At 35.8% G+C, this 21,273-nt stretch overlaps 1 protein-coding gene across 5 annotated transcripts in view; it reads left to right on the forward strand.

The window, feature by feature from the left end:
• Window positions 1–21,273, forward strand: part of PTPN3 (protein tyrosine phosphatase non-receptor type 3) — a 122,212-nt gene that overhangs the window by 75,743 nt on the left and 25,196 nt on the right. For all 5 annotated transcript variants that reach the window (XM_056484333.1, XM_056484335.1, XM_056484334.1 and 2 more), the window contains 6 exons: window positions 559–735; window positions 12,327–12,350; window positions 14,232–14,430; window positions 15,397–15,474; window positions 16,463–16,519; window positions 21,109–21,265. In XM_056484333.1, the coding sequence (XP_056340308.1) occupies window positions 559–735; window positions 12,327–12,350; window positions 14,232–14,430; window positions 15,397–15,474; window positions 16,463–16,519; window positions 21,109–21,265 (692 nt within the window). The remainder of the gene's footprint in view (window positions 1–558; window positions 736–12,326; window positions 12,351–14,231; window positions 14,431–15,396; window positions 15,475–16,462; window positions 16,520–21,108; window positions 21,266–21,273) is intronic.

Genomic DNA, 21,273 nt, shown 5'->3' on the forward strand with positions numbered 1-21,273 from the left:
TGGTAGTAGGCTAATAACAGCCTGGTATTACTTAGGAGAAGGCCCGCTACAGGATGAGGCTGGATTTTTCACTATAACATAATGGGAGGATGAGACAGCATGTGTATGTTGAAACAAAAAAGAGATTTTTTTAAGGAAATAATGGAAAAACTTCTTCACCACATGGACAGTCATTGCGTGGAAAAGTTGTGTGGTCTCCATCCTTCAGATTTTTTGAGATATAAGTGAATAAAGCCTGAAGCAGCCTACTCTGGCCTTAATAGACCATGCTTTGAGCAGGAGATTGGACTAGATGACCTCCATGAGTCCCTTCCAACCAGAAATCTCCTATGATTAAAACTTTAATAACATAAATTGCATTTTAGATGGAGGAAACCCCAAATCGGTTCAGTGTACTGAACCCAGCAGTGTATGATTGCCTAGTATACCATAAGAATGCTTAAAAACTGCTTATTTGAAGTGAGACTTATAGGCCTGTTAAGATGATGCAGATCATAATTTAAAAGTTTCATGGAATATTCTACTCTTCCTGCTTGTGTTTGTGTTCTGTATTTTAAGGCGGAGTCCTAGACTACGTCACGAAATCCGCAAACCACGACACTCGTCTGTAGATAACCTTACGAACGAGATTAGTTATATTACTGAAACAGAGGATGTTTTTTACACATATAAGGGCTCTCCAACATCAAAGGACAGTGATTCAGAGTTCTCTCAGCGCCGTAGTCCAAGGAGGAGGTAAGGACTTCTGCAAACAATCAATTTCCTATTTTGATTTTTTTTAAAAGCACCAAACAGAAAACCCAAAGAGCTGCAGTGTGAAGCAGTCACAATCAGTTACAATGTTACAGTGAGTTCAAACTCAAGTTTTGTTTGCATAAGCTTTATTTTTGCCAATTGCTATACTGCAATTTCATTACACAAAATGACAAGTCAAAAGCAGACCAACCCTTCATCGCTAAACACAGTACACAGTAGTTGAGCTGTTAGTAAAACTAGAAGAACTACTAAGGCATGCCTGTTCAAATCTGTAATATCTTGTTTCCTAGTAGCTTTTGCAACCCTTTCCTATCTGTCAGAAACATTTTTTGTGGGAAGAAAGACTCTTTTAAGAGTTGACTCACATTCCACATCATCAGCTCAGCCTTGTCAGTTAAAAGAGGTATTGCATTTGAGTGTACACAAGAGCATCATAATGCTGGTGGTCATCCATCTTTTTCTTCTTCAGAGGAACTGTCAATGGCTTGTCTTAAGGCAGTGTCTGCTTTTTGGCTGTATTCCTTGAGGACCAAGTTTGTTCTCCTCTGCAGTGCTTTAACATCTGCTAGATTTGCTGCCAGGAGTTGAAGCACCTGTCTTTGTGCACTCTGATTATTTGTTTGCTCATGTATTACATTATATCTATGGCTACACTCAACGAATAACTTCAGATCATCACAATATCAGCTTCAGAAATCATGTACAAAGTCATTACTTGTTCAGTCACAAAAAGAAAACAGCTACTTTAAAGCTTGGAGCTGGGGAGAATGTGTTTTAAAATACATGTTCCTTTGTAGCATTGCAAAAGGAAAATGGCATTCAGTGATGTCTAGTGACTTTAAGGCAAGGCATATTTTGGGAAGTGATGTCTTAATGGAAGTTGATAGGACTCACCTGCCTCTGTGACAGTGTGCAGGTTCTAAATACAGCTTTAAATTCTGATTGAAACTATTCTCTTAAAATTCTGTAATAATATTATTACTACATTACAGCAGAGAGTTTTCAATAAAAGAAAGGAAAAATTGACATGTATGCATATTTGGATTTTGTCATTCTTTTGAGTATATTAAGTATTTTGAGTTTGTCACTTTGTTTTTCTATAGTTCTGACTGGAAGAGAGCTGAACCTTAGTACTATTTATTAGTACAAATGGTGGAAGAAGCTGTGATAATACATAAAAGTTAGGCCTTTAGACGTTGTGAATAGTCATAGATAGCAAACCATGTCTTTGCTGTGTTTGAAAGTTTGCAGATGATACACTTTTAGAAGTATTTTCTAAGTAGGAATACTGGGAGGCAGACATAAGAAGAGATGATGAGGGTAGAAGCTATAGACAGAAAATTGTGTTGGCATGCTGTGTCTTGTGACCAGCGAATTGTGTCCTGCCATCTAGTACGTTGTGGGACTTTTTATTTTCCTTATTCTTTTCTTCTCCTGTAGTTTTTTTTCTTTCCTTCCTCTTTCAGTTATCTTATACCTACTGAGAATGGAGTGGGAAAGCCTGCCTTTATGCCTTTTCTCAGACAATGAAAAAAAGGATGTTCTAAATTTGAAAATAGCACATTCATTTATTTTCTGCGTCCCAGTGACTGTGCTGAATCTGAATAATACCACTCACTGTGGAGATTTTTACCGTTAGTACCTCATATAAACCATTGCTTTTCTTCTTGCATATTATCCCAAATGCATTATCAGGTTTTTGGGTATGTTTATAATGTTTGATACTCTGCAGGTAAATCAAAAAATGCCTGCATAAATCTGAATAAGTAAATTCAAGTTGTGTGTTTTTGAAGAAGAATGGAGTAAATGATGCTTTGTTGTATTGGCTGTTAGACCTTTGTGAAGTAAAATAGTCATTAATAATTTCTTTTTCAACACTTGAGGTAAAATACAAAGTAGCCATTAAAAAAAAAGTAGTTTTTCTCTACACTGAAGTTTGTTAGTCCACATTCCAGTTTTTTTCCTTTTCCAATCTTACAGTAGATATTACTTGCTTCACTTCCCTTGTTGAAAGGTGCAAAGTGAAATCAGGTATGTATGTGTAGTGAAATCTTTCTTTCTATGAATGCTGATGGATGGAATCTTACCCTATCAGCTAAATCTTTTTTGTAAGAAAAAAGTTTACCTTCCATATTCTCAGTATTAAATATGGATGCTTTCCCTGGGCTTTTGCCACGTGTTGGGAATATTTAGACATTAATTATAAAACACTTTTTGGTGTACTGATAAGTCTTGTAAAGCCAACTACCCATTTTTGCCATGTTGGTCTGCAGTGGATTTGACATAATAGAAACATACTATGGAAAAGAAAAACCCTGATTTTCAATTTCTTTTTTATTAGAGGAGAGCCAAGAGTAGCTTTCCATAGTCTTGCTAATACATGTTGTCTTTAGGGGGCCCTTTTTTTACTGCCTAGCCCACTGGGACTGTTAATAAAGGTGTTAGTTAATGCTAATTATAACTACTAAATAGCTTTGGCATGAAAAATATCTGAAACATTTTTAGAGAGCTGCTGGCAAACAGCTATAAATACTGGCATTTAATCACTGAATGGTTATGTCTGTGAGCTCATATAATAATTCTGCAACAGTTTGATTTCTGTAAAGTAAACATCAAATTCATTTACAATTTCTGCAGCAAGACAGTGCAAGCTGCAGTTAGCATGGGATATAGCTCTTGACTTATTTTTCCAGCTGCCATCAGCATTTCAAGGGTATGGGTAGTCTTCCCTCTTTTTCATTTTTTTGTCAAAATGAGTGGTTTGTTATTGTTCAAACTGACTTGTTCTGATGGAATGGTTTTTGAGGCAGATCACAGATAAAACTCATGTACAAGGCTTGCTACCTCCCTAATCCTGCCAAGGCACGTTTGGAACATTGGGTATCAGAAATGTAGAAGCAGCCACTGCTGTCAAAAGTACATGCACCTGCAATTATTGCTTTATACAGCTTTTTTTTCCTTCCTGACAATGCTATATTTATTTTCTTAATAATTGATTTTCTTCCTTGCTCTGTTTACTCACATATAGAAATCAATCAAGTTCTGCTTTCTTTCTGTGAAACAGTACACAATTTAGAAAACAAATTATGTGGAACAGCTCTTAATTTAGAGAGCATAAAACATAGCAGTTGTTAATATTTCTTCTTCAATTTCTTGGAAGATATAGTATGTCATCACCTAGAATTATTTTTGATGTTAAAATCCTTTAAATGAACATGCTGGAAATGAGGGTCGATAATTTGTCATTTCTTTTGTTGTTAAGAACAAAATAACTGTTTATAAAATGTGCTTTGTGTGAACACTGTGCTTTCTAATTGAAATTTGAGGTGTGTACCACAGGATGTGACTGGAAAAAAGAAAATTGGAAAATAGCTCAAAGCATGCAGACAGGTGAACTACAAAAAACAAAGGCAATCTTATGAGTACAGTGTTAGGTGTAGCTTCATTGCTCTTGCTACCCAAATTATCTAAGGTACTTTCACATTCAAGAACTGCTTGGGGCTCAGACACAGTGAAAACAAGCAATTTTTCTCTCTCAGTTTAGTGTCTACAGAAAAAATTAGAGCTGTCTATTGCATCTGTATTATAGACAAAAATTTGCTCTAATCCCAAATTAACATACATTATTTAGAACTTCATTTGCAGGACATGAATAGGTTTGCCTATCTAAGCCAAATATCCCAAATCATTGCTGCTTACAAAACCTGTCAGAAAAGACAGTGCTGAAGAGGACTTGAACAGAACTTTTCTTTAGCCCAGATCTCTCCATCCTTTGTGAGGAAGGTCTCCCCTGTCAGTTTTTCTTTTTTGTTGTCCTATTGCTGGGTATCTCAGCTGGTTGCTACTGCCACTGAAAAATTAGCACTAGCACGGACATGGAGCCCATACTTGGCCTTCTGAAGTCTCATATGTTGCATTCCCTGTTGTGCAACACTTTTTTATGGCTGTGCCTCACCAGTTCAGAACAGGTAACCCAATCTGTTTCATGACTACATGTTATACTCACTCTGTCACTCTGTTTATACTATGCCTGCATGTATATGCATATGGTACCATTGCTATTTTGTTCTAAAAATTATTTCAAGAACAGCATTGAAATAAAACATACTAATTAGTAAATGCAATTGTTTGATAACTGTTTTTCAGATAGAATTTGCTTTCCATAGTCTTAGCTTCCCTGAAGATTATGTGTCTTCAGATGTCCTTAAACCCTGAGATATACATTAGGGAATAGTGATGAATACAGGAAACTGGCTTTCTTTTACTATACAAAGTGAGTTATATTATGAGACTTTATTATTCCTAAAGTTAGCTCTGTGGAAAATTTGCTTTAATTTGGGAAGTTTTTTCGAAGTTGTGTCATACCAAAAGGCTACCTGGCATCAACTCATCCTGACCCTCTGCTGTCCTGATAGGTAGCCTCAACAGAGATCCTGGAAGATGTTGTCTTTGAGAAAAATGTTTCTATTTCAGTCTAACAGGTTTAAGCCACAGCTAGCTGTTTTTAAAGGCAGACTGATGGACTTGTCCAGGGAATTATTTTTTACTGCAATTTTTGCTTTGTCTAGCCTGGTGTAGTGCTTGAAGATTAGTACTGTTTGTAGTCTGTCTTGATAAAGGTACCACTGTAGTTTCCAAATCTGGAATGAGACTCTCAGATGTAGAGGAACAAGTCATCCTTGCTGATTTGCCTTTCCCTGACACTACTCTGATCTGTATGCTACTGTCTCATTTAAAGGAAAAGGGTACAGGAAAAATACAATAGTCATACTGAAGTATGTGACATTGTTTCAATATCAGGTTGGTAAATTCCAAATAATTCTTGATTTATGCAGTAATCTTCAAATCTAGCTTGGTTTTAACTGGAGCAGTAGACTAGTTATGTTTCAGAACCGTGTACTCTGACATGCTTGATCTTTTATCAGGTATTAAGTTTTCTCCTGAGAGGCTGCACTGGCCATCCCCAGTGCAAGATCTGGTTCTTGGCATTGGTAGCTTTAAAAAAAACAATTAACATGCAACCTATTGTGTAGGATTCTTCATAGATGAATTCTTAGAAAAAGTGGGAAAAAAAAATTCCTTATAATAAGCCTGCCCTTTACCCTCTAGTAAATAAGTGAAAATTTAAACTGATATAACAGTTTTGCTAGTGTCGTTATGTTAAGGTATTTGGTATAAATTAAAAATTTGATTTAAAATGTTTCAATAATACACTTTTTAAACACTTGGTGAACTTGAAATACCAGGATCTGCCATGAAAACTTAAAGTAACCAAGTACTATTTATGGATCTTTAGACTTTAATTTTTCTTTATTTTCATTGTTCCTTTCATTTTTCTCAAGCACCTTTGGGTGCATGAGGTGTGATACAGATGTTCACCCTTCACTAGGCAATGAGAAATAAAAACAAATTATGAGAAATGAAAACTGAAGACCACGGTGTTATTTAATGCTCTTAACCTCCAAGAACCCAGGTGTGGGAGCTGCATGGTTTTCTACCGTTCAGTATGAAAAAGGAGTGTACTCCATTTTTCTCTGTTCATGGATTTAAGGTTTTTATCAGGCTTTGTGGGAAGACCTGAGTTGTGGTTAGCCCATGCACCTGCCCCTTAAAGGAAAGTTAGTAACCTTGAGTTTCTGTAAGAAAAAGTGTTACATGCAAAGGATTACTGAAACCAACAGTAATTTATTTTGGCAGTTCAGGATAATCTTAGTCATGTTACATTTACAGGAGTTGTTCCCTGTTTCCCTTATAGGAGAAGAGCTTGTGTTTGACCTTTTAAATTCAGGTTTAATACCTTGTGCTTTTTAAAATATTTTTAAATTGGTTTTTTATATCATAGACTAAACAGTTTGGAGTGTTATATAGCTGTTGTTTGCCCTCTCCTGTTCTTGAACATACTTTTCTGAATGGGAAGGATACTTGCAAGGAAGAATATATAAATTTGCATTGGTTTAATCCCAGCCAGCAACCAAGCACTATGCAGCCAATTATACCCCCACCAATGGAACCAGGGAGAGAGAAGCAGAATTGTAAAAGCTAGAAAACCCATAGGCTGAGAGAAAGACAGCTAATGAGGGAAAGCAAAAGCCATGCACAGGAGCAAAACCAAAAAAAGGAATTCATTCCCAGCTTCCCATGGACAGGCAGGTGTTCAGCCATCTCTGGGAGAGCACAGCCCCATCACCTGTAATGGTGACTAAGGAAGACAAACTCCATCACTCCAAATTCTCCTCCTTCCTTCTTCTTCTTCCCACTTTATATCCTGAGCATGATGTCATATGGTCTGGAATATCCCTTTGGTTAGCTGGGGTCACCTGTCCTGGCTGTGTCTCCTTCCAGCCTCCCAAAACTTCTTCACCTGCATGGCAGTATGAAAAGCAGCAAAGGCCTTGGTTCTGTGTAAGCCCTGCTCAGCATTAACAAAATCATCTCTGTGTTATCAGCCCTGTGTTCAGCACAAATCCAAGACAGAGCCCTATACTGGACACTCTAAAGAAAGCTACCACAGCAGTGAAAACCAGCACAGTATACAAGGTGCTAAAGAGAAAAAATAACTGGCTTATTGGTGTGGAAAAGTAACCTGATAAGCTGGGTGGAGGGTCCTGTTATCGGAATTGTACTCAGTTTCTCCTGTTCACCTTGTAATTAAATAAACCAAACATGTCTGTTTGGTTTGAAGCAGCAGATTGCGTAGGAGCAAGTGTTTTGGTACTTTTTTAGAATAGATTTGCTTGCCCAACAGAAGAGATTAGCTGTGAAATTTTCTAACCAGAAAGAAGATTATTGTAAAACATATTTCTAAGTGATAAGGTATAGTAACAGTCAGCAAGAAAAGCTTTCTGACAGGTGAGATGATATAGATCGTTTATATAGAGTCATACATTGGTTGATGAGATATATCTGGCAGGTTATTCACAGGTGCAAGCATATGATGCACGAGAACCAGAAGGCTGGGGGAGTGGTGGAGGGGTTGGTCACATTGTTGCCTTGCTCTGCCAAAAGTGGATTATCAAGAAAATAGAGCCAACTCTTCTTGGAGATGAAGAGCAAGAACGTGAAGTGTTTTTGACACAAGTTATAGCTAGGGATATGCTCAAAAAATAAGGAGGGGGAAAAAATTACATTTTGATTATTTAACTCTTTTTACACCTCAGCAAAAAGGGGAGTTATTTCCATCCTTGGAGAACCTCAAAACACAACATGTCAAGGACCTGAATACCCTCATCTAGCTTTTATGTCTATTATTTGAATAAGAGTTTAAGTGACCTCTCAGGTTTCCTTCCAACATAAATTATTTTGAGTCTACAATTCTTCTTGTTATAAATGCAATATATCCCTTCATAAACTTTTGTCTGAAATGCTTGCAAAGCTATAAACATCTTTCAATTTACATTGTAAAACTATCTTTTGCTAGTGATACAGATGGAATAATGTTTGTAGCCCCAGAGTTGGAGGGGAAGGAAATGAAATGATGAACTAATATACAGAAAGGAAATTCACTTGCACTGTGCTATGAATTTCTGGAAGTGCACATACGTTCCTGGTGTGAGTGTGATGCATCATCTGGTGAAGGTATTGCTCTGAAAATAGATTTCCTGAACGGATGCTGCATTTGTTCAATTCTTTTAGCTTAGCATTTGAGAGACAATAAACTGTAGCTGCATAGTGAGCTTTGGTGAAAGTACTATGGGAACACATCAATAATTTAACTAGAATATGATTTTTTATGTGAGGAAAATTTTTAAAGCTTTAGTGTTGATAAAAGCACTCTTCGGATTTATCCAGCCAAGTCCTGGTAGCTATTTTTTTGCTAGAAAATTGCAAATAAGTGAAAAAGTGCACATATTTTAAACTGTTATTTATCCTTAGTTTTTAATCATGCACAGATATGATAATTTCTTTGTTCTTACAAAATCTGTTCCATTTCACAAAATTCTATTGTCCTTGTTTGTGTACTTCAGCCTTTCTCAAGGAAGGTAGCCTAATACTAGACAGTGAAGCTGTGAATGTTTCAATTGTTTCAAACTGGAATTTTAGGGCTATTACTAATAGGCACTAAGTTTTACCTGCTTTTCCACCCAAATAGGCATGAAAATAGTGCATGTATATATTTTGCATAGATGTAAACTTTTCTTTTAAAATATATATCCTTATTCAAACGTACTACAGTTTTCTTGCCAGTTCAAAAAGCAATAATTTTGCATCCAAACAGAAAATCTCAAAGTTGAATTCCAAATCCGTGATAAGGCAAACCTTGCAGCAATCCAAGCAGTTGTTGTGTATCAAAACACATGAAATTTTCATGGCAAGCCAGTAAACTGGAATACGGTCAATAGAGGCAATGCAGAGTAACAAAGTATCCCTTTAAAGGTGATGGTAGAAGCTTACAAATGTGAATGACTGGAATTTACAGGAAATCACTGTGTATGTGTGTGTATGCCATGAAGTCCTCAAGTTTTCTGCACTTGTTCTCTTAATTATGCAGTACCAAAAAAACTTACGACACCTTTCAGAGCCATTCTCTTCACAGTAATACTGAATATTCTGTGTATGAATTCCTCTAAAAGACAGCAGAAAGGTTTTGCTGCAATACCTTCCACTTATTTTGCTTACAAATAAAAAATCCAGTTGTAACGGTGAGTCCTCAGAAAAAGGTGCTAATGGAAATGCTGGCAGGCTCGCCCTCCCCTATAATACCCTGCAGGTGTTACAATGAAAGAAGCTTTAAAAACTTCAAGTACAACGTAAGGGCAAAACCTACAGATGTTTCCTTCAGTTGTTTGTAAAGTGGGAGTTTTGCTACAGTGCTATTGTTTCAGTTGACCCTTTTCTCTCGGGGTTTTATTCTGCTGTAGTTTGTCATCCTTGGTTCTCAGAATAGCAGAATTCCCTGGTAGGTCACACCAAAATGAGGAGGAGGGCTCTTTCCCTAAGGCTTTTCCATTGTGTCCTTCTGACAGAATAGGAGAGTTAGACTTTTCAGGGCAAAGACCTTTATTTAAAAGACAGTTATCAATAGATCAATCCATATTGAAAGAAAATTGAAATGGCATGATTTTAGTTATATTTCGGAGTGAGGAAGAGAAATTACCTGAAGTTTTGAAGTGTTTGCCTATCTGCTGCACCAATGGAAAGCTTAATCTCCTTGCAAGGAAGGGCTCTCTTCCTTGATGAAAAAGTCGAATGGCTGGTGTGGTGAGTGTTGTCTTTCATTGACTTAAAGTACAGTCCTTGTGTGTTGTGCAGTGAGGAAGATGGCTTAGTAAACTGTGTAACATTGTAGCTAAAAAAAATCACCTAGTTATTAATGTTTAAGGTATTTTATCATATTGCTGAGTAACTAAATGCTAGAAATACTATCTAACTGTGTTGCAGTGCAAAATTCTGCTGTTCCAGCATACTGACCTACTAAGGATTCAGGAAGACACAGCTGCACTGTCTCTGATGAATTCTTTTAGACTTTGAATTTGGTCACTTTTCTCGGTCAAATATTTGGTCTCCTTTCTTCCCAATTTAATAGGTTACAGAATTTTCAGTAAATCTTTTAGAGCTAATTTGTTTGAGTTCAAGTGCAATAATTTAACAAATAAATCTTCATCAAATAGTACTAAGAATTTACATCCCACATTCATCTTCAAAGGTAGAGATAATGAAAAATTTACTGTAAGTTTACAGAAGGTCTGTGAATGAAAGCTCAAGTTGGTTTTTTTTCCTCAAACTTCCTCTTTCTCTTGGGAAGATAGAGGGGAGATAATATATTAAAACCAGGTCATTGTATTGATTTTTATCACAATTCTATGTCTGTAAGTTTTTGATGAAGACTCTTGAAAGGGTTAACTCAGGATAACTTTGATTCTACACAGAATTTGGTAATATAGCTGTTGGTCTCCTTTGACAAAACATAAAAAAGATGTACAGTTTCATTGTTCTTTTCCTTACAAGGAAATCCATTAGCTTAATGAAACTAATTCAATGTTTCTTTATTTTTAGTGTGACTTCCTAAGGAAATAAGGCTTATGTCATTGTACAGCCCCTCTGCCTCTGTTTCCACTTGAGAATATTTGGACAATGCAGTCAAATGTAATGTAGGAGATGAGTTCTTGAATATGCAAAGTTTCTCAAGGCTAGTGAAAGTCAGTGACTAGGCAGGAAAAAATCCCAACACTTTAAGACATTCTCTTCTCACTGAGCAGTTAAAGTACAAGTTCAGTATTTGTCCCATTTAGATGTGAGCTGGTGAGGCAGCAGGTGAGTTTACATACCCGTAGGATCTGCTTACACTTGGAGGGTAAAAATTCTCTAGGGATTGTGGACAAATAGAACCAGAGATATTAGTGGGTAAGTGGGGATGGATGTCAGTGGGGTCAGAAGTTAGGTATGACTGCAATAAAGGGGAATATGCTTAATGTTTGAAAAGTATTAAAAGTACACAGAACTCAAACCTCCAAAATTCCTCAGGGATCAAGCTTTACCGTCCCTGCCTCTCAAGGAAGAATTTCTTCATATTGTCGAATCGCATAGAAGGAATCTTAACTAGACTGATACTGGTGCTATTTTTACTGTCATTTTGGTGAAATGTAGTATGTAATTCTTAGTATTAAGGATGATTTAGGGAGCGCGTGTTGAAAATTTAACGGTGTACTCTGAATTGCCTCTTATAACTTGGCAATTCAATAAGTCTTCTTTCGAACTCAACTACTTCAAATATTTTTTTCCAGCATGGACGTATACTACTCCAGGATTTTTGGTCACTGCTTAAATGAATTTGTAAAGTTATCCCATCTGCCTTAAACTTTGCTTTGTAAGCACCTTTTTAGGTAACTTTTATTTTAAAAATTGTCTTCGTAGCACTGCTATTGTTTTAATTTATGTCATATCATTTAGCTTGCTGTTTCAGATGATTTTTAATGAAGTTAATTGAATACATTGGAAAGTGCTGTGTACTGCAAATTTTGATTTCTTTTCCATTCTAGGATGTCCTCATTGCTGTAACCACTTCTACTTTCATTATGCTTTGTCTCAAAATTTTCTGTCAACACCTTCTCTGCTCTCACATCATGAGAATAAGCTTTGGAAATGTCAGGCTTCTGAAGCCACCTGTGCTCATTTCTGGCTACCTAAACATAAAGATCTTACTACATTTTGACTTTTACAAAATGCAGTCGGTGACATCTGTAGTCATTGTAATCCATACCTAAAACTTTCTAAAAAGATGTAGTGTATCTGGCTAAATAATTGCCTTTGTAAACACCTTTGAGTTTGAGTTGCAGTAGGAGATGTGTGCTGCCTGTATTGGGCTTGTATCAAAACCAGGAGTGATCAGAGCTGCTCTGGGATTTTTGCTGAGTATTTTATAAACACCCTAGTTATCTGATTGAGACTTTCAATATAGGATTAAGTATTCTTTAGTTTTTTGGCTTTTATGCAGGTTTGGTTTTTGGTTTGTTTTATTTTTTTATGTGTTTGGGTTTTTTGTTTGTTTTAATTGGAGTTTAGTTCTTGTTTACTTGAAGATTTAACTTATCTTCATTTCATGTTGTTTTTTGTTTGTGGTTTTTTTTTACCAGGTCATCTGAACAAGAATCACCAAAGTGAGTTTTCTTTACACTTTCTCCTATCTATTTAAGATAAATAATGAAATATATAACTTCAACATATTTTTCAAAGCACTGGTTTTTTATAATTAAAAGACAAAAATAAATGTATAAATCAATGAAGATTGTAAAGATTTGTGAAAAAAGTAAGTTTTGGGGTTAGGATTTGGGAAGTGTTAAGTTGTAATAGATCTCTCATCACTATTAACAAAAAAAGTTGGAAACTGTTGCAAAAGTTTAATGATACAAAAATCCACTGGTAATTTTATGTGGTGATTCTTTGTATACTGCCTGGTGAAACTGAAGTATGTAATCATTTTTCTGATATTATTAGATTTCTTTTCTACTTGAAAAATCATTACATGGGCTGTAATTTCAACTTGTAAATTAAATGGTTTTTTGGACTGTGTTCTGAAAAACTTTTTAGGATGTATTTACATGCATGATGTTCCTCCTTGCTTAACATTGACTTCATCAGAATGATGGAAAGTCTTGGAAGCTATCTGACAAAATGAGAATTTTGACAGTGCAATTGTAATTCATTACTGCAATGTATTCTGAAACTTTGAATGCGTTCAGAAAGTGCCACTTTCTATAGTAACTGAAAATCCTGCAGATGTTGTATGAAACACCTTATTGCCATTGCCAAGTGTGCATAGTCTAACTAAAAGTCAGAAGTATTATGGCAAGAATACATTTGCTTGATGTCATTTTTCAGGAGGTTTGCATTTGTTGTGATCAGATTTTCACAGGCTGAAAAACAAGTGTTTGTAATATTGAAGTTCACTGCAGTACAAGTCCTGTATGTTAAAATCTACACTCCTTGGAGTGTAGAATTACGTCTTCATTGGCAGCTCGAAATGGCTGCTGGAAGTGATTCAAAAAACTCACATATATAGACAAATACCAAAGCAGAAATAAATGTTTGAATTTACAAATTTTTATGCCAAGGTTTACTTGGCAAGACATGTACTTCTGCCACTTAAACACTGTCAAAATTTGATATTGCTGTACCTGAGCTTTCTCCAAGAGAGATATTTTCACAGTAGGTAGTTTTTATAAGGATGGAGCAGTTAGTCTGTATGGTATCCATGAGTTTGGTCCAGTTAAAGAAGGGGAGGGGCTTGGTTGTATGAGAGGTCTGCATGTCATCCTTTTCATAAGAGGGAATGTAGCTAAATGAGCATTTGGGAAGTCCTGGAGCATCATCAGGAAACTTGAGCAATTCCCGGATTTAAGAGTTTTAGTTACTGACTTTTGTTGTCATTGAATGTTAAAGTTCTTGAATGGCCAGATCTCTACCCTAAGTTAATTCTGGGTCCTTTTGTGTGGCTATAACTATACCTCAGTAAAACAATAACTGCAATTAAACCTGTCATTGTCACTTCATTTCCTATTACTCTAACAATTTACCCTGGCTTTTCTGCAAACTGTCTTTTCCCACAAGGGTAAGGTTGAGATGGCACTTGTAAGAGGGAGGAATCTTTAAAAAAAGAAAAATGTGCTTTCCAGGAATGAGACTGGGATCACAGCAAAAGATTTTTCATGGATAGATTTGGCAACCGAAGTGCCTTTCTGTTGCGGTTCAGCCCTTTCCATGTGTTACTGTGATTTTCTGTGCTGTTGCAACAATGCCTTTCACTGCTAGCATCCAAGTATTTTGCTCAAAATGGTTTTGCTATTCCAGAATTTTTGTCCATTTTTCTGGATGTCCACTGATCAAATGATAGGCTTAGATCACGCTCCAATCCTGTTTCCCAGTGCTTCCACTAAGAAGTGGCATTAAATCTTTTAACTCTTATAACTTGCTCTTTTTAAATCTTTACATGTAAATCTGGATAACAATACCTTTGTAATATTTCTCCTTTCAAAATAAAGGAATGTGTCGGGAAACAATCCGACGCGGAGTTCCCTGACCCCTCTCTCACCTAAAGCCTTGGCTCGGTCTCCCAATGGAGTTGGCAACATTTCTGGCTCTTACCCATTGGAAGGGGTGGATAAGCAGTTCTTAGAAACGTATGACAACGTTACAAAAAGTAACTCAACAGAAGATTCCAGTCAGTACTACTGCGATAAGGTATGGTCAGTTGTGTGCTTTTAAAGTCAGAGCTGTAGTGAATGTGACTTTGAGCTGTGGTTTGGGAATGCACAAAAGTGGTGGCTGTGTTGCAGGATGGGGAAATTTTATGCAGTAATGAGAACAGATCTCATGTTGCTACTCACATTTATCCAGAGTTGTGTGATAGACAAACTTACCAAGTGCATTGATTTCCAAAGTGTCCAGCATTGCAGAAGCTTCAGGGAAAGTTCCTAGTGGAATAGAAATCCTTACATGATTAAATCTTGTTTCCTCCAAGGGAAAAGATCAGCTAACTCAAGTTGCTATATGTCTGAAAAGCAGATACAGCTCTACTTTATCCCAGGCATCTCTTAGGGATAGCTAAACATCATCCTTTTGAGTTCTGACCTGGCTAGAGACCAGCTGCTCCCTGATAAGGTTATGATAGTGGATCATTCTTCCCCAGCCTGTTTCAGAAGGGTTCTAGCTAAAAGTGAGCGCTTACAATTAATTAAAACAACTAACTAAAATTAGTTAGAATAATTCTATCATTTCCTACATGCCTGTTAGTTGCTGGCACCTTTTAATTCTTCTGCCTTGTGGATCTGTTGTGTAAAAATACACCTATTTAAAGGAGAAAAGTCAAGGGAAAAATAGTGACCTCTCAGTTCTTGGAGTAGAATCAATTCTATTCTTGTGTTGCATCTAAACTTTTAATGTCAACAGGTTGAAACTTTAATAGGATTTATCAGTTGGGAGGGAAAGCTAAGATTAGAGTAACAATGTTAGGAGAGAGCAACCAGAAAACTTTTGCTGAGATGTACATTGTTATTTTTACTATTTAAAAGGTTAGTACCATGTTCTGCAACCTCTTCCTATTTCAAAGGTGGATTTACATAGAGTATTTTCGCTCAGCACATCTAAATTTGCTGATATTTTCTTCTAAAAATCAGAACATTTTCTTTCTTTTTCTATATATTGCAGAATGACCTAATAGAGGGTGATTTACTTTTGGTCCGTATCAAACCAGATGAAGAAGGGAAGTTTGGATTTAATCTAAAGGTAAACCAGCTGTCTTTTAATTATTTTTAAATGCTTTATGTATAAAATGTTTTGACTTTGTGATTATTTTTTATTTTTTTTAACATAATGATTTGGAGAAAGCACAGGACTGAGAGTTTTTAGAAGTGGCAGCCTAATCCTTAAAGTGCTAAAGCAGCACTTACAGAAATAAGTATCTAATAATTCTCTGGTTTTGAGTTGCATATATTATGGTCATGGCACATATCCAAGGTACACTGCCTATTTAGCTGCTAAAATATGAACTCGGAAGCCTAATTGAAGGCATCAACTTTTGAAAAATTGGACCTCTGTATTACAAAACAATTTAAATAGTTTGTTCTGTTCCATTCAATTATGTCAATTAGAAACCATATTGAAAATTTGAAAATTAATTTATGAAGAAAATGAAAATTACTATTGATGATTGACTATTGTTAAGGTTTTTCATTCCCTCACTGAAATTCCATTTAAGCAGAATATTGTGAATTTGCCATATTATCAAAATTAGAGCAGAGTTTGGTCATTTCACCTTGGCTATTTATTGGTGTGGCAGCAATTGAATGTGATGTAGAGAGAATAAGGGAGTACAATTGTCTGGAACTTTGATCCTAACAGATTCCTTCCACATTAGTCACAAAATCTAAGAAAACTGTCTGCTTTGCAAGTTCAAGTATTAAATTAGGCTTGCTTCAAGCCCAGGGTTACAATAAATGTTCAGTTTTATCTATTGGTTCCTATTAAAAATATATAGCCTGAAAGAGACACCCAATCTAGTCTACTGGAAATTGGTAGATTTAAAGACATCACAACCCACCCCCTAATTCCCCGTTTACTTACGAAAGTTTAGTCCTACCAACCGTGTCTAGATGACACAGCATAAAAAATTTATATAAAAAGTAAAATAAGCAATTACTTATTTAAAATTCTGTTTATGTTTAATCATGGATTTATAGTTGCTATTTACTTGACATTCCTCTCATTCCTCTAGGGTGGAGTAGATCAAAAAATGCCACTGGTGGTATCAAGAATAACTCCAGGATCACCTGTAAGTAAATTCTTGAGACTTTTAATCCCTTCCATTGTTACTCCTTCCACCTCTCTAATGTCTGTACACATAGAAATTTGGACACCTGTAACCACTATGAGATAGCAGCAAAACTGTTCTCATTAGGAATTGGTTTTACCTGTAGTTTCTTAAACCAGAGATTAAAATATCTGGAAGAGTTAGTCAAACAAGATACAAGGAGAAAGTGTCTTTGTGTTCTCCTGTCATCTCAAAAAGTGCATCCTGAACTGGAAAATGTTTGATGAGGGGCAAGGACTGGGGATAAGGAACATAATTTACTGAAGAAGTAAATAATTTGGGCCCCTGCATAGTACAAAATATAGCTTATTTGCGGGAGATGAAGTAGGGATCTGCAAGATTAGGAGCACTGTGAAAAAAGGAATTCCAGCAGAAATATGGGCTACTAAATTAAGTTTGTGAAGGTCAGATTCTTCATGTTTGGTGAAGTAATTTGTTGTGCAGAAGGTAGTAGACCTGTGAAACTCCTTGACAAAGGATGCTTTGTTTAAAATAATTTTGTGTGCGGTCAGGAAAGGACAAATACTTCGGGGAAAAATCTTGTTATTGACTGAGCAAACTACAATAGGCTGAGGAAGTCCTTAGGGCTAAAATTATTTATAGGATGGGAGAGTACTTGGCAGGAGAGAGGGAGCATAGAGAGGGAGCATATGTTTGCTCTTCCTATTTTACCATAGACTTTTTGCTTATGGAAATATTTATAGACTAGGGAAAATGTTTATAAGAATCAGTAGAGTCATTGAGTTCTTCTGTTGTATTGTGAAATAATAATAAGAACATAAAATCTTTTTTAACTTTTTACCTAAATAATTGTTACATAAATTTGTGAGGACAAATGTTGTATCAAATTTTTTCACTTGCCTTTTTACAAACTGTATTTCCTAACTCTCATAAAATAATTTCAGTGCAGACTTGTTAGGAAATATTACTGAATTAGTCCTAAAAATAAAATGCACTCTGAATCTTCTGACTCTTCTGAAATTTGATAAACAGTCACAGGACTGATATCTAAATGTCATGATGCAAATCAAGCTGAAACAGATTGCTTGAGAAGTTATTTTTTGTCACATTTATGATTTTTGGCCTGACTTACATGGTTCATAGCACTTCTTAATGAACTCTAATAATTACTTGGGAAAAAATTGGTAGGAATTATAATAATAACTTGCATCTAGGAATTGAAAACAATGTCTTGTTCCTAAGACTTTTCATCATCAACCTAGAAAATGTTTTAAGAGTGATTTGAGATTCTGAAATTGCGTAGGGCAAATAGGGGCATTCTGCAATCAGAGAATGAAAGATGTTTCTCTAGAAGCAGTCATTTCCTTGGGCAGATTCTGATGGTCTTTTGGAAAGTATTGATCTGTATTTTTTTCTCTTGGATTGAAAAAGAACTGGACTTCTAACTTTGAACACTTCATTGATGTGTCTCCCTTTGGTGTCATAGGCATGGACAGGAGTCACCAATTATCTCTCTAGCATAGTCAACCACCACGTGAACAAGTTACCAGGATCACAGATAAAATTGGAAACAGTTATCCAATATAATATAGTCAGTAGCAGTGGTAGGGAAATCATGTCATGTTATAGCAAGAGGAAAATGATATAATTATTTTTAGAAAATAGCTGTATTAACATTGATTATATTGTTTTCCATAAACAAATTTTTTCCCTGTTCTTTACTTTTTAATGAAATATAGCTGATATTTCAAAGTTCAAATTTAAGTCTATGGAATGCATTTTGATATTATTTTAGCTCAGTTATGTCTTACCTTCATTTCTGCTATTTTAACGTGCTCTAGATTAACTCATTACCCTGTAAATTGTCTTCAGAGAATCTATTTGATAATATTATTTGCTAAGATTATTTCACAGGTTTTTAAGTCACGTTTTTCCCACTTTCCTGCAAAAAGATGTGCATTTTTTGTAGAGGAGAGAAAGCAAATCTACTCCTCAAAATAAGGCAGCATTCTCCTTTACACATCTTAAAGTTCCTTTTTAAAAAAATCCTTTAATAAAGCAGCAATGTAGTTTTAGTGAAGGAACAACCATCTATTACATGTTTGGTTTTGTTTTGTTTTTTTAAAATAAAGTTCTATACATATATCTTTTCACAAACAGTATTATCTCAGGTGCTAAAGAGGTCATTATAGTTTTATTTAATAGAGCTTTTCATGGCATAAAAACATGCATACTTCTTGGAGCAATAAGTGATTAGCATAAAATGACATATTGGGTGTATCAATAGGACAGAGAGCCTTTGACCTAATAAATTGCCTAGAAAAGCTCAGACTCTGAAAAATCTATAAATTATGCTTGCATAGGAGGAATTAATTCTCTTTTGAGATATATTTTATATAGTCAGATGATTCAAATAAGAAAGATGATGCATTAACATATAATTTGATTTACAAAGTTTGTTTGAGCAAAGATATTAGTCTTCATCTGTAATAAAGACTAACAGCAGCCAACCAAGAAATCTAAATTATGGGCAGATATAGGAGCTCAGAAACCATTCCTTCCAAGTTCTTGTTGACATCTTGACTCTCCTAGACTGACTTGATACAGTCTGTATATTGCCCATCTTTTCAAATATTTATATTTCATTGAGAATAACTTAATAATGTTTAAGAGTGATTAAATTATTCAGCCATTCATAGTTATAATCTTTAGTCTTGCCTTTTTAAATTGTACAAAATATCACAAGGGTGTTCTTGGGGAACTGTGAATACCTAGTTAAATCAGTGTTGAAGAACATCATGGCTGTTCCTAACTCCCATTCTTTTTCTGTTTACATTTCTTATGAATCATTGTCAATCTTCCCTATCCTTCAGAATTTTCTCTCCTTATTTCTGTGGAAAAAGTTGGGGGCAGCTATTCTTCTTTAAATTTTGGTTAGCTTTTCTGCCTGGGATTTTTTCCTCTTGCATGTATCTTTCTTTTCCCTTGCTTCTTTCTCATCTTCTTTGTCTGTTTTGTAGTCTTAAGTTTTCTCTTCTTTAACTTTGTTTGCTGGTACAAATGACTCCCAATTTGTTTTCTTCATATTCTTGCCTCTATTTTTGTTTATCCTGCATTTTTTTATCTTATTGATTTTTTTCATTATCATTTCTCCTTTCCATCTTGTATTTATTAGTTGGTAATATCAATATATTAATAGCCATCAGGGCAGGGCATAATCAGCATTAGATCTGATGTTAATATCTTGTTCACAAGGGATTGGTAATGGTTGTTTGGTAGGCCTAATGATATTGTGAAGCAATGGTTAATGCAACAATATTGGTCAAATAAAGCTCAGGGAACCTGTGCTGGCTATTAAGGAAATACAGGAACCACCTATGAAAAAATAAAAATAGTAAAGGTCTATGTCTCCTTCATACAATAAATGAAATCAAGTGTTTGTATATCACTTTCGTGTAGCTGGAGACTTCCTAAACAAAGATTAGGATAGTAATGAAGATAAAATTGTTACATTACTTGACACTCAAAGATTGCAGAATCCCACACATTCATATCAGAGAAGCACAGAAGGTTGGAAGGGACCTGGAGGTCCTCTTGTCCAATCCATCCTGTTCAAGAGTCACCTAGAGTCACTTGCCCAGGACCATATCCAGATGGCTTTTGAGTGCTCTGAGGTGGGAGACTCTACAGTACATCTGGGCAACCTGCTGGAGTGCACAGTCACCACAGCAGTGGAACTGTTTCCTGATGTTTGAATGGAACCTCCTGTGTTTCAGTTTGAGTCCTTTTCCTCTGATCCTGTCACTGAGCACCGCTGAGAGTTTGGCTTCATCTTTGCCTTCCCCTTAAGTATTTATGTACATTGCAAAGTCCTCTTGAGCCTTTTCTTTTCTAGGCTAAATACTCCCTGCTCTCTGAGCCTTCCTTAATGCAAGAACTGCTCTGTCCCTTAGACATCTTTGTAGCATCATCATCATCATATTCTGGCCATAGCTTTAATTGCATTGTGCTGGACATAGGGCTAAGCATACTGAGAACTGTGGCAGAAAAAAAGCCAAACAAACCCTGGAGTCCAACAGTTTATCTAAATCTAAACAAGACTCAATAAAGATATGAAATGTATGTGGATTTCTTTAAAATTTAAAAAGTGCATGCCTGCGGAATGTCATGTTACTTAAATAATTTTCAGGAAAATTGTGTTTGGAGTTCTTAGTATTCACTGTGTAAAAAGTGAACTGGATTATCTTATGTGCCCAAAACACTTTCTTCAGAAATTCAGTGGTCATTGAGACATGGAGTCTGAAATACAGATCTTTGAGAGCAATCTGATGGTGGCAGTTTGATTAATGTGAATTCCTTTTAAAGCTATCAATATGCTGTTTGAACGGTTCCTTAATCGTCATGGAGAGGCTTTGAAGCATGAGAGCTTTAGAGCTGAAACCGTTGATAAAACCTGTGATACAGAATATGAAACATTGTCAAGAGAACTGTGAAGACTTTGCTTACACAATGTACTTAATATCCTGATATGTTCCTGCTTGCACAGCTGGTTGTGATGACATTAATGTGTTTCTTTGGTCTTGAAACAGGCTGATAAATGCATTCCAAAGCTGAATGAAGGTGATCAGATAGTGTTAATTAATGGCCGAGATATCTCAGAGCACACACATGACCAGGTGGTCATGTTCATAAAAGCCAGCAGAGAATCTCACACAAGAGAGCTTGCACTTTTGGTCAGAAGGAAAGGTAACTGG

The sequence above is a fragment of the Oenanthe melanoleuca genome, chromosome 2, assembly GCF_029582105.1.
Source record: "Oenanthe melanoleuca isolate GR-GAL-2019-014 chromosome 2, OMel1.0, whole genome shotgun sequence".
In the NCBI taxonomy this organism is placed as follows: Eukaryota; Metazoa; Chordata; class Aves; order Passeriformes; family Muscicapidae; genus Oenanthe; species Oenanthe melanoleuca.